The sequence below is a fragment of the Trichomonas vaginalis genome, chromosome VI (genome assembly GCF_026262505.1).
Source record: "Trichomonas vaginalis G3 chromosome VI, whole genome shotgun sequence".
Taxonomy (NCBI): Eukaryota; Parabasalia; order Trichomonadida; family Trichomonadidae; genus Trichomonas; species Trichomonas vaginalis.
The window spans coordinates 19,132,438-19,144,883 of NC_067208.1; the positions used below are offsets into that span (position 1 = coordinate 19,132,438).

The following is a 12,446-nucleotide window of genomic DNA, read 5'->3' on the forward strand; positions in this document are numbered from 1 at the left end:
GTAATGGAAACACCAATGAACACAGCAGTAGAAACAGTTGCAATGACACCGGTGGTGACAGCCGCTGAAACAGCTTTCGAGACACCGTTTTCAACAGCAGACAAAACAGCTCAAGAAACACCATTTTCTACAGCTGTTGAAACACCAGCATTGACTGAATCATCAACACCATTTAACACTCAATATCAGACAGTTTTTGAAACAGCTTTTAAAACACCATATGAAACAGTTTCTTCAACACAACAAGAAACAGCTTTTGAAACACCATATGAAACAGTTTCTTCAACACAGCACGAAACTGTTGTTGAGACACCATTTGAAACAGCTGTTGAAACACCATATGAAACAGTTTCTTCAACACAACAAGAAACAGCTTTTGAAACACCATATGAAACAGTTTCTTCAACACAGCACGAAACTGTTGTTGAGACACCATTTGAAACAGCTGTTGAAACACCATATGAAACAGTTTTTGAAACAGCATTTGAAACGCCATATGAAACAGTTTCATATACCTAATCAGAAACAGCATTTGAAACACCAGTTGAAACAGTTTTTGCAACTCAAGAGGAAACAGCCTTTGAAACACCATATCAAACTGCTGTTGAGACACCATACGAAACAGCCTTTGAAACAGCATTAGAAACACCATATCAAACAGCTGTGGAGACACCATACGAAACAGCCTTTGAAACTTTTGCCAGAACTCCATCAGAAACTGCTAGCCAAGAAATTCCATCAATTCCAACAGAAGAACCATCCAACCCAACAGAAGAACCCTCCAACTCAACAGAAGAACCATCCAACTCAACAGAAGAACCATCCAACCCAACAGAAGTGGCATCCAACCCAACAGAAGAACCCTCAACTGCTTCATCATCAACCTCTGGAAAGAATCAGGAACAAAATGAAAACCAAGTAACTAAGAAGAATAATAAACTCATATATATCATCATTGGTGCAGTAGCTGGATTCATTCTCATTCTTGCAATTATCATTATTGCAATTCTTCTTTCGAAGAAGAAAGATGAAACAGAGACAAAGTCTTCAGAATATAGTTCCAAGATTGAGGAGACAGTCATCAGCTCAATTACTCCTTCGACTAACACAAACGCAAGCTTCGTTACATATGTAGTTGATCATAGTGATTCATCTGATCCATTTACAATTACAAATGATATTGCTGATCCAGAAGAAGATATCGAATTCAACTGGGGAACTAATGAGGTTTCGCTTTAATTTTATAGAGTGTGATTGATAATTTTATGTTTGTTAATTATATAATTATATCTGTTTAATTAAACATGTTAAATATATGTATTAATTATTATTTTTTTTAAAAAATTAGAAAGATAAAAATCAGCATTTTGTAGAATGAACCGTGAACTTTGTTTATTTTTTCTTTTGCAGTAAAATAAACTCTTAATGCTTGAGTTGGCGGAGTTCCTCCTCTAGCTGAGCAATTCTTGTACGAAGCTTCTCGTTCTCTTCCTTGAGAGACTCAACAGTCTCCTTAGCCTGGGCTTCGACAGAGAAAGCAGCGCCGTCAGCTGGGGTGTATCCGTTCTCGAGAGAGATTTTCTGGAACTTTGGCTCTCCACCAGCCTTCCATGCGTCGAATTCGATGCCTGGAACTGGTGCGTTTGTTTCTGGGTAGATATCTTCCTGGAAGATTTCAGCGTTCTTACGAGGAACGATAACCTGCGTTGTCTGGAGTTGCTTTGCCTGGTTGATGATGTAAAATCTGTCGATTTCGCAAACGTTTGTATCGACACAGTACTTTGGAGCACGAGCGAAAGCACGGACAGCTTCCTTGCAAGCAAAAGCATTGCATGTAACAAGTGGGTTCTCAGCGGACTGTAATTCGTAGAAGCGGATAAGTGTATCGCCACGAGAGAAGCAGGCGAGGATGCCAGTGTCTTCATCGATGAATGGAGCGAGAATACCGTTGTTGGAGTCGATATCGATCTGAGCAAGTGGGTTTTCTGGGTTACGGATATCGCGTACAGCGATTTGTCTGCCAGAGGAGGATGAGAAGCCTGTTGTAGCAACCATGTTGAGCTTATCGTAGAAGACAGCACGGCCACCACGGAGACCTGGATGAGAGTTAACTGCGAAAGTTTCAGCGTTTGCACGAATATCGAGGACGTGGAGCTTCTTGTCCTTCATTGGATAAACAAGAAGGTTTCCATTCTGGTTCCAGTTAAGGTCAAGGAGATCATATTTGCCAGCCTTGAATGTGTAAACACAGGATGCCTTGGAGACATCCCAAACCTTGACGCTCTTCTCAGCACCAAATGTAGCAATACAGTTGTTGACTGCTGGGTTCCATGTGAGGCGCTGAACACGGCGTGAGTGACCCTTCATGACGGCAAGGGATTCATTCTGCTCTTCGACATCGGTGCCGTTGAACTTGATCTGCCAGACACGAAGTGTAGCATCTTCTGCAGCAGAAGCAATGATGTTGTCGTTGAATGGGTTGAAATCAACATCAAGGACACCACCTGTGTGGCCACGGAAGACAGAATTTGTCGTTCCAACCTTTCCGTAACCATTAGCTGGAAGGACTGCAAAGAGGCCACCACCAGAAGTTTCAACTGGATAAGCAACATAGCGATAGTTAGCTGCAAGGAGGTTTGTATCGACAGATGTAGTTGAGATGTTAACTTCCTGATAGGATTTCTCAACTTTGGCAAGTTCAGCATAGACGTGACGGTATGGTGATGCTGTCATTATTCCAAAAAAGTGACGGGACAATTGAGACTGGTTATTTTATACGTGTCTGAAAGGATAAATGAGATTTCTTTCAAATGAGAGAATCATGTTAAGATCAATAAGCTATATTTTATGCAAAGGTGCACTAAAATTATCAAATTTCATATTTTCAGGGGAATTTTAATAGTACTCTCAATTTTGAAAGATCTATCAATTTATCTCGAGTTTTGATCTTGTATCTTGTTATCTGAAGTACTTATTTAGAAATTACTTATATAACTATGTACGCCTACAAAGGTAATTAGATAGGTTAAATTTATGTGCAATGAATAAGATTTTAAATAAGACCACAATTCCTTGTTCAGTTTTTTTGTTAGCAAACCAAATAAATCATACATCAACATCTTGCCAAATTTTTAATGAAAAAGGAATCAAAACTAATGACCTATTTAAAACCAGATATAGACTTAAAAATGAGTGTTTTCTTACAAACCATCAATAACATTATTTGTTTTATTACTTTAAAATAACTTCTTTCCTTTTTTTTGAAAAATATTAAATAAAAGCAAGCAACCTTTGAAATATATGAAATATTTCGAATCCATTTCATTTTATTATCAATATTAATCATCATCAATAACAATAGATACTTATTTAACGAAGAATTTGGATGGCAATTTTTTACGATTTTTTGAAAAGGTGACATATCTATAAATTATAAAATCAGTATTCTTTGAAAAATGAACATTTTTGAATAAAATTCGGTTTTTCAAGGATTCAAGATTTGACAGAAATTTGATTGAATTATTATGAATCTTTCATCTGTTTTTTTAAACTGTTCGAACATGCCCTTGATTCAAAAATAAAGAATGATAACTGAGATATAATGTTAAATTAACAGGTTTGAAAAATAAAAAAATTGATTAACAATTTTTCAAATTGGAAACAATTTTATATATAAATTGTAAAGACTATTCTTAAATTTAACAAACAGTAATTCGAAAGTATACAAACATTTTAATTACAAAAAACAAAAAAAAAATCACATAATTGATTGAAAACTATAGCATTGCAGAATCTGGTGTGGTTGCTTTAGGAGCAGGGTTTGTAGATCTAGTAACTACGCATGTTGGCTCTTTGGACATTGCTCTAATATGATGTTGACGAATTGGTGTTTCTCGCTGATCATATAACGTTTCGATAAGTTTCCGACATGGAATTGAGAGTTGGGTTTCAGGTAATTCAGATGATGCTTTAAGCAATGATTCCTTTACCATTTGATAAACTTCTTCACACCTTGAAGGGTTCTGAATTTTTATCGAACTTAACAGCTGAGCAATTTTAAATTTAGTTAGTACATTGTCTTCGCTCTTTTCGAAAAAATCAGATAAACCTATAACTATCGTTGAAAACTCACGATCGCGCAGCCTTTTAATAGATCTATGTGTCTCTGTAATAAATTCATAAGACCAAGTTCCAGATGGTTTCTTGGCTTCTTCTAAGATATTTTCTAACAATTGCACAGACATTTTTGTTTCTTTTTTCATAAAACTTTTTTTGTTAACTCTCTTTGAAAAATTTGTTAACCTCATTGAATCTTTTAGTTATTTCTGATATTAGTGAACTACACATATACACATGTCGAATATTTTAAGTTTGGCTGGTCAATGTAAATTTATTGATTGAATATTAAATAAAATATTTGACATATTAGCTTAGATAAATCAAATAACATAAATAAATAAAATTGTATGAGTATCATTCAAAATTTTTAAAAGAAAATTTAAACGTAATATTAATTGTTTAAATAAATTTAAACAATGTTAATTTTATATGAATTTGAATGAAATTAATTCAGAGAAAATTCTGAAAATTTTACTATATTCATATTCATTTCTAATAAAAATGAATAAGTCAATTCATCATATTTTATAATTTTTAAAAGATAAAACGTACCATTCTCAAATTTTGAAAATTCACATTTTTTTATTTTATATTTTCTTATAAAAATAATTAAATGTATATTGACCAATTAAGCTGATTTCTTATCAAAATCTCTTTTCATTTTCAGAATTCATTGCTATTAGACGGTTTTAATAAATCTCAACATATTTTAATTAATTCCCCAAGATTATTTTATTTTTTGACTAATCCCCCTTAAATAAATAAATAAATAATAATAATAATAATAATAAAAAAAACAATATATATAAAGGTGACCAAACTATTTTTTGAAAGTCCGCCATAACTTTAATGGTACTATTTCAGCGTGTACAATGAATACAAAAATTCTAAGAGTGCCACATAAAATAGTACTTTAGACTTGAGTTAATGCTACCAAGCAAATGTTAAAAAGATGACTTTAGTGTTTTGATAATCAAAGATTAAAATCATTATTGTTTAAATCAATAATCATAACGACAGAAGTTAATGTTTTTTCATAAGTGCTTTAAATCCACTTTTAAAAGTATACCTCAAAAATCAAAATATCAAAAAAAATTGGCCGATAGGTTTGGCTTTAATTTTTGTCTGCTTTTATGATTTGATATGGATGTTATAATTTTAAAAGTTGAGCCAAATTCACCAATAGATTTTTGAGATTTGCAAATACTCAATAATTTTCAGCGTGTTATCTTTTATTAAAAGAACTATTTGGTTTCAGTATCATATAAATTGATATTTACTTTCTATTTGAACCTTCATTTAGCTAATGATTTAGTAATACAGATTTCATCTAGTCCTTATAAGAGAATTTTGAATTTGTTATAATAAAAAAACAAACAGATATAGCTTACACTTCTATAATAAAGATACCTTTTATAGAAATCAGTATGAAATGTGTTTTGGCTTATTGGAAGCATATCAGACATAATCGCCATAATCAAAAAATCTATATACCCAATAAGTAATAAATTTGTCGATATAGATTTTCCATAAAATTAGTTTTTAGTCTGATCTTAAAATAAATTTAATTTTTTATAAAAAAAATCACATTTAAAAGTACCTTTTTAGTAGCTCGAAATCCTGTTGGTGGATTTGGGGCGTACTTCAAAATTAGCTTTTCTTCTACATATGCAAGCTATATTTTAAATATGGAGCAAATCGGATCGACGAAAGGAGTTTAGTTACCTTTATATATATTGCAAGATTGATTAATTTCGTAAGCAAATTTTATTAATTATACCACAAACAAATTCACTACTATCATTTAATTGATCAACAATTTTCCAATGTAAAGAAAAAAAAAAGAAACAAAATAAACAAAATTCAAAAGGAATGACTACACAAACTCAAGAGAGAGCTTTCAATATGCTACGAGATCTTCTTCAAACAAATTTCCCTGATGCTCCTCCTGAAACCATGAATATTGTTAAAGATTCTCCAATGTTAACAAAATTAGCAGAATTATCAAAAACATTACTTTTATCTGCTGCAACAAACATTCTTGGAGAAGAAAAAGTCAATTTAGTAGATTTAGCAATTCGACACATGTTGAATGAGTATTCTGAAGATATTATTGCTTCTAAAGGAGCTAGTTTAGCTTTAAATTCATCCAAACAAGATGAGCTACATAAAACCAAACTTGAATTATCTATGCTACAAGAAGAAAATAAAGATTTGAAAGATAGAATTTTGGCTCTTGAAGAGCATGCTCAATCATGCCAAGCAGAATTAGAATCAGTTAGAGTTGAAAAGGAAAAAGCCCTACAAAACAAATTAATTTTAGCTGCCAAAAAAAGGAATGAAATGTCTCTTAAAAATGCCGAAATTTTAAATATCACAGATCAATTGCTTGCAACACAAAATGAATTGCGAATAACAATGGATAAAAATACAAGATTAAATTCTCAAATTAAAGATTTAGAATCAGAAATCACAAAAATTACACAAGAAAAGCAACAGATTCTCGATAAATCAAAACAGAAATCCTCAACGATAAGAGAACTACGCACTCAAGTTGAAAATAACAAAATAATCTCTGAGCAACTTGAAAAAGCCAAATCAGAACTAAATAGCATGAATAAAAAACAATCAATAGAAGATACATACAGAATGGCATCAGCGAAAATGCAAGACGTTGTGAAAAATTTGAATGAAGAAATTATTCCTCTCAGACAGAGCAGAGATGAGGCTTTAGTCTTACTTCAAAAGCAAATGCTACTCATCAAGAAATACGAATCATCCTTAGAATTGCAAGATGATAAAATCAGACTTTTAAATGCAAAAATTTCCGAATTAACTGACACAATCAACCAAAACGACGATTTGATACAAGAATCCAATGAAAATCATGCTGAGTTAGAAGATCTTCGCCAGTTAGTTATAGATTGCATCACTGCATTCCAACCAAATTATATAATTACAGCCGAACAGTTGCCAGAGACTATATCAAGCCTCTGCCACAATGACCCTACAGTTCTGACCAGGGACATAGATTTTGAGTCCTCAGAGTTGAATTCGAACCACTCTGAATCAGTAAATTTAATTGATTCTCTGACAAAGTTCTGTCTTGACCTGATCAATGGTAAAGTTGATCTTAAACACTTCACGTCATCATATTCTCCTATTGTTGTCGATGAAAATCTCAAACTTGATGCTATGTCAAAGCTGAACCAAATCAGAGAAGATTACTTGCAAATAATTGACAACAATGAGGAAGATCCTATTATTGGCCTTCTAAATAAGAAGGATTTCAATATTCAAAACCAAAACGAACTCTCAATTTCACTAATTTCTACAAATTGTGCCTCAAAAGTTCTGGAACTATCTAAGAAATCTCTTGAAGCGCTATATCCAGCCAAGAGACAAATACCTCTTATCTGCTCCAACGAAGATTTGCCATCAGAGATTTCCAGATTTGTAATTGACACAAAGACTGGTCTAGAGAAGCTTGTCAAGCAGATCATGACTGTTGTGCACATTGATTCCAACTCTCTCAACGAGATTGACACAATCAAAGTTTTTGTCGATATCTGCTCCAAACTCATCCAAGATCTCGACCAAAAAGTTCGTCCAATTCTTGGATTTGCCGGAAAAGTCGTAGAAATCCCGTCACAAATTGGTGAATACATTGATGGCCTTCTCAAGCGCGAGGAGGAGAAGATAGAAGTCATAAAGAAAGAGAACTCCCTGAAAATAAAGGAATTGAACTCCAAACTCGCAGACGTGAAGCAGACAAACGAAGCTCTCAACGACAAACTGAGGAAGATCGCATTCGAGCTCAGAACGGTCTTCAACGAACTGGAGAAGACGAGGAAACAGAACTCAGCACTGACTGAGCAGCTGGAAGTGGCGACAGACAGGATAGAGATAGAGAAAGGGGAGAACACGAAGATACAGGAGAGACAGAACCAGTACGTCAGCGTCATCAAGAGCCTCCAGTCAGAGGTGAAGAGGCAGGAGGCGCTGCTGAAGGAGAGACAGGAAGTAAACGAGAGGAGGATTGAGCAGATGCTAGAAAACGAGAGACAGTTAAGATTCGATGAAGTTGACGCACTCAAAAGAAAGCAGAAAGCGGAACTGTCAGAGCTGCAGAACCAGGTCGGAAGAAAGAGAGAGAAATTATCAGAGATAAAGGTATCATTGCAGAAATTGAGGGAGGAAAAGGAAGAGACAGAACACGCGCTCAAAATGAAAATAACAGAACTCGAGCAAGAAAATGAGAGCACAATCAGAATGGCTGAAGATAACGACGTGCTCTGCAAGTCACGCATAGAAGAGCTTATGCAGCTGAACACAGAACTAGAGGGAAAGGTTAAGTCTCTCGCATTGCTCAGCCAGAGGAACTCGCCTGCACTCAGAAGCTCATTCAGGACTGATAAAAATATACAGACAGAGAAGGATAAGGCCGGAGAGGGAAAGGGAGATGCATCAAAGTGGAAGGAGTGGGCAAAGGACTTGGTCGTGAAGAGAATAAGCGGAAGACAGACAAACAGGGAGTTGCCAGACGAGGAATTGATGAGAAAGATATCGGATGTTGTGTTCAACATGGGAAACCAAAAGAAACTTGTACAAATAGTTGAGGACTTAAGACAACAGAAGGCCTTAGCAAATGCTGCTCAAAATGCTCAGAAGACAAATAATTTTGGTTTCATAAGCTTGGTAAGAGCCGTCAAAACTGTATTGCAGATAAATACAAAAGCAACGACGCCTCAGAAAAATTCAATTCTGTCACCAAGGATTGGTAAATACCCTTCACTCCAGAAAGTGTCTGCTGTTTCAACCCCTAATTCCTCACCAAAAAAGACAAATAATGTTATTATTTTGTAAACTATATTTCTATTTTTAGTTTATTATTTATTTATTTTTTTTTCCAAAATCCCAAGGTAATATATAGGAATCGGGCTAATTATGGAGCATCAAAAAAATTCACAAGAACAACAAGTGGATTTTTCCCAGAAATAAAACGCCAAACTTCTTTTAATTGTGGAGAGATATTGAAGTTTTCTCTTATCCTTCGTCTATGACTCATCTAGTATCCATATTGTCTAAATACATTGCCAAAATCAAGAAAGCATCGTTACGATTTTGTGGAACTACCTTTAGAAATTCTTCTATAAGTGAAAAGAACTTTTGAAATACTGTATTATTTGGCTAGTTTCTAAGTCATTAGAAATATGTTATTTCTTTATATATATATATAGGGTTTAAGTGGGGGACTTTGGTGTTTTTTCCACACAGTAGTAGTTTCACTATTTACATATGAACTCTATATTGATTCTAGCTAGAAACCAGAGAAATTAAAAATTTTCAATTTTTGGCCCATCAAAAGTACCTTTTTGAAAATAAAGAATATTATTATTAATTATGTATGATCCTTGAACTATATTCATAGAATCAATTGATATGGAGTGGTTGGTTCTTTTTTTTACCATCGAAAGTACATCTGAATTAGTAAAAGATATGTTCTTGTGATAGATACGTGAATTAGTGGAAATTCATCAAATATAATCATTGATATATAGTAAAAATTTTCATTGAATTTAAATTGAGAGTCAAATGTCTGTCACTTTTCTGATTGATTGATGCAATATGTGATCATCACCTAATAATAGTCTTTTATTGGATTATTTCGGCGTAATAAATCGCATATCAGATGCTGTGTCGGGCATAGTAAGGATTCGGTGTTAGAGAAAGGTAGTTTAGGGGAACTGGGTTTAATACCATTCGGGCCTCCGCCTTTTGAACAGTTCATTACGGCACTAAATCCAATAAATTATGCTGACCTGAATCTATGTTATCATAGAAAACATCTGAAGCGTTGCTTCTAAGGGTGAGTCACTAATGCATTTACATATAGCAATTTAAGGTATTAAAAATATGAATAAAAAGTTGTATTATTAATTAATTTTCCTTTTTTTTAATATTTTTTAGTAGTATTATTTGATCACACAATAAAGTTTTTGATGCATTAAAGCTATTAATGACCACCTTATAGCTAAGCAAAGATATTGTTAATGCCCAAAGAATTTATGATAATGCGCACACATAACTATATGCCCTAAATTCATGTAATACTTATTGCTATTTTAAATGGGAATTCGGTTTCCATAATAAGTAAAAATCCTCATTTTTGAAATTCAATTTTTTATTTATAAATGTTAGTTGATTAAGGGGATTTCCACTTTTATCTTACTCTTTTGATAGTGGAATTGTACTATCTAGCTTTATATGTGTACACAAACTAATGAAATGATTGCAATTTATAAAACCTTCTTTATTTCATTGATAAAATCATAGTATTATAAACACAATATTAATTTGATTGTTATTTGCATTCGAACTTTAAAAATTTTTAAAATTCAAGATTCTCTAAACTTCAATGATTGAACTTAGTGGATATTTTCTCTTGTTTCTTATTGTTGTTTTCCCTAGTAGAAAGAGTTTTTGTATTAAAACATTAAAAAATTGATTTCTTACAATAACTAGATAAAATCCAATAATAGAACCTTTGTATCATAATTTCAAAATGACAATGTATTTTTTGCTATCTTTATGATACTGTATATGAATTCATAACATAGTAGTATATATGGATGGGTTGTGTGACTTTTTTTGTAAACGTAAGAATTCATACAATATCGAACGATTTTGTATCATTTTTTTAACATTATTTTTAAAATATATTTATTTTTTTATTCTTACATAAATGACCCAACAAGTAAAACCAGATAAAATAGATTATCGAATTTTAGAGGATGGTGTTCCTGTTTATATTCAAAGATTTAAAGGGAAGCAATATTATAGAATTGTTAATCCTGAATATCTTAAACATATATTTAAAAAGGAAGACTGTGAATTATTAAACGCTAATGAATATGAAAATGCTAAATCAAAACTGAGATATAAATATATTGGAAGTGATGAAAGGTGTAAAGATAAAGATAAAGTTTATACAGTTTCATATTATGAATGGAAAACCGATAAGATTAGAAAACATTTAGGAGATTATGGGGAAAAATCTGAATTCTTCAAATCTAGTATATACGAGAGAGTAAAAGAAATTAGAAATAATTATTTTCATGAATGAAAAATAAATCATTAAAAAATTAACATTAATTTTAAAATAATTTATTTCATCTTTTATAAAAGAAGTTATATATAGATGATGTCAGATATTCCGCGATTAATTAAACATTGTTTAAATCATGAATGGAATCAATGGAGTCATAATCAAAGACCTCATAAACGAATGAAAGATTCACTACCATAATGAAATAAAAAAATTCATGTCTCAGAATCAACATAGAACTTTAAGAAACTAATGATTATTTGAATTTATGAAATCAATTATTTGATTCATTCTTTCTTCAATCTCTTCTATTCTTTTTGTTAAATCATCAATTTTCATTAATGAGGTGATTCTTGATTGAGGAATAGATTTCAAACTAATCACCCCCTTTATTTTTGAAATTTTGAATCCATCAACTTTAAACATTTTATTCAATTTACACGTTGTCAATTCTTCAAATAATTTTTTATTATTAGCATAATAGTCATTAAATTCTTCAACAGATGAAAAAATTTTTATTTCAGTAATTGGTTTAACAACGTTTATTTTTTGTTGAACATTTTCACTTTCATTTATTTCTTCCTCCTCTGTTTCATTTATTTTTAAAATCGGTTTCATTTATCATTAAATAAAAATTAGAATATAAGTGATGAAATATATTTTTTTAATTAATATTAAATCAGAAATGGCGGCAGGATTCTTTAAAAAATTATGGGATGGAATTAAGAAAGCTGCGGGTTGGGTTTATAAAAAGATTATTAAACCCGTTGCAAACTTTTTGGCACCAGTAGCGAAAACGGCAGGAACTATCATAGGTGGAGTATTAGGTACTAAAGCAGGTAATCCGGCGATGGGAGCACAAGCAGGTAACGCAGTTGGTGGAATTGCTGAAGGAATACTTAATAAAATAGGAGGTAGATAGTGGAAAAATAAATTATTTTTATCTTAGTATCGGTTGTAGTCTTTGATAAACTTTTTCTCCTTTATTTAATATTTCTCTTATTGGGGCAGCTTTTGGTGTTATTGATTCAGCAACGTCACTAATTGCTTCTTTATTCTTAAATATCCAATTTGCTCCTTTCTTCATTGTTTCCCAAACTTTATGCGCTCCTCTTTTTACTTTATCCCACAGTTTCTTAAAGAATCCTGCAGCCATAGTTGATTATTTCATTAAAATTAAAAATTCATTTTCATCTTTTAATTTTGATTTTTTATTTAT

General features: G+C 32.2%; 5 protein-coding genes across 5 annotated transcripts, besides 1 other annotated feature; 2 read left to right on the forward strand and 3 right to left on the reverse strand.

Annotated features, from left to right (window-relative positions):
- Window positions 1–3: 3 nt before the first annotated feature.
- On the forward strand, window positions 4–519 carry TVAGG3_0891950 (bifunctional inhibitor/lipid-transfer protein/seed storage 2s albumin superfamily protein family; the record flags this gene model as incomplete). The annotated part of the gene is made up of 1 exon (XM_001302206.1): window positions 4–519. One exon carries the CDS (start codon window positions 4–6, stop codon window positions 517–519), a length of 516 nt encoding a protein of 171 aa, XP_001302207.1.
- Window positions 520–1,320: 801 nt separating this feature from the next.
- TVAGG3_0891960 (coronin family) lies at window positions 1,321–2,742 on the reverse strand (the record flags this gene model as incomplete). The annotated part of the gene is made up of 1 exon (XM_001302207.2): window positions 1,423–2,733. The coding sequence occupies one exon, from the start codon at window positions 2,731–2,733 to the stop codon at window positions 1,423–1,425; it is 1,311 nt and encodes a 436-aa protein (XP_001302208.1).
- A 972-nt stretch (window positions 2,743–3,714) lies between these two features.
- Window positions 3,715–4,251, reverse strand: TVAGG3_0891970 (uncharacterized protein; the record flags this gene model as incomplete). Its single annotated transcript, XM_001302208.2, has 1 exon — window positions 3,777–4,244. One exon carries the CDS (start codon window positions 4,242–4,244, stop codon window positions 3,777–3,779), a length of 468 nt encoding a protein of 155 aa, XP_001302209.1.
- A 675-nt stretch (window positions 4,252–4,926) lies between these two features.
- Window positions 4,927–5,848: a mobile genetic element.
- A 143-nt stretch (window positions 5,849–5,991) lies between these two features.
- TVAGG3_0891990 (uncharacterized protein) lies at window positions 5,992–8,985 on the forward strand (the record flags this gene model as incomplete). The annotated part of the gene is made up of 1 exon (XM_001302209.2): window positions 5,992–8,985. The coding sequence occupies one exon, from the start codon at window positions 5,992–5,994 to the stop codon at window positions 8,983–8,985; it is 2,994 nt and encodes a 997-aa protein (XP_001302210.1).
- Window positions 8,986–12,167: 3,182 nt separating this feature from the next.
- TVAGG3_0892000 (uncharacterized protein) lies at window positions 12,168–12,383 on the reverse strand (the record flags this gene model as incomplete). The annotated part of the gene is made up of 1 exon (XM_001302210.1): window positions 12,168–12,383. One exon carries the CDS (start codon window positions 12,381–12,383, stop codon window positions 12,168–12,170), a length of 216 nt encoding a protein of 71 aa, XP_001302211.1.
- Window positions 12,384–12,446: the final 63 nt, after the last annotated feature.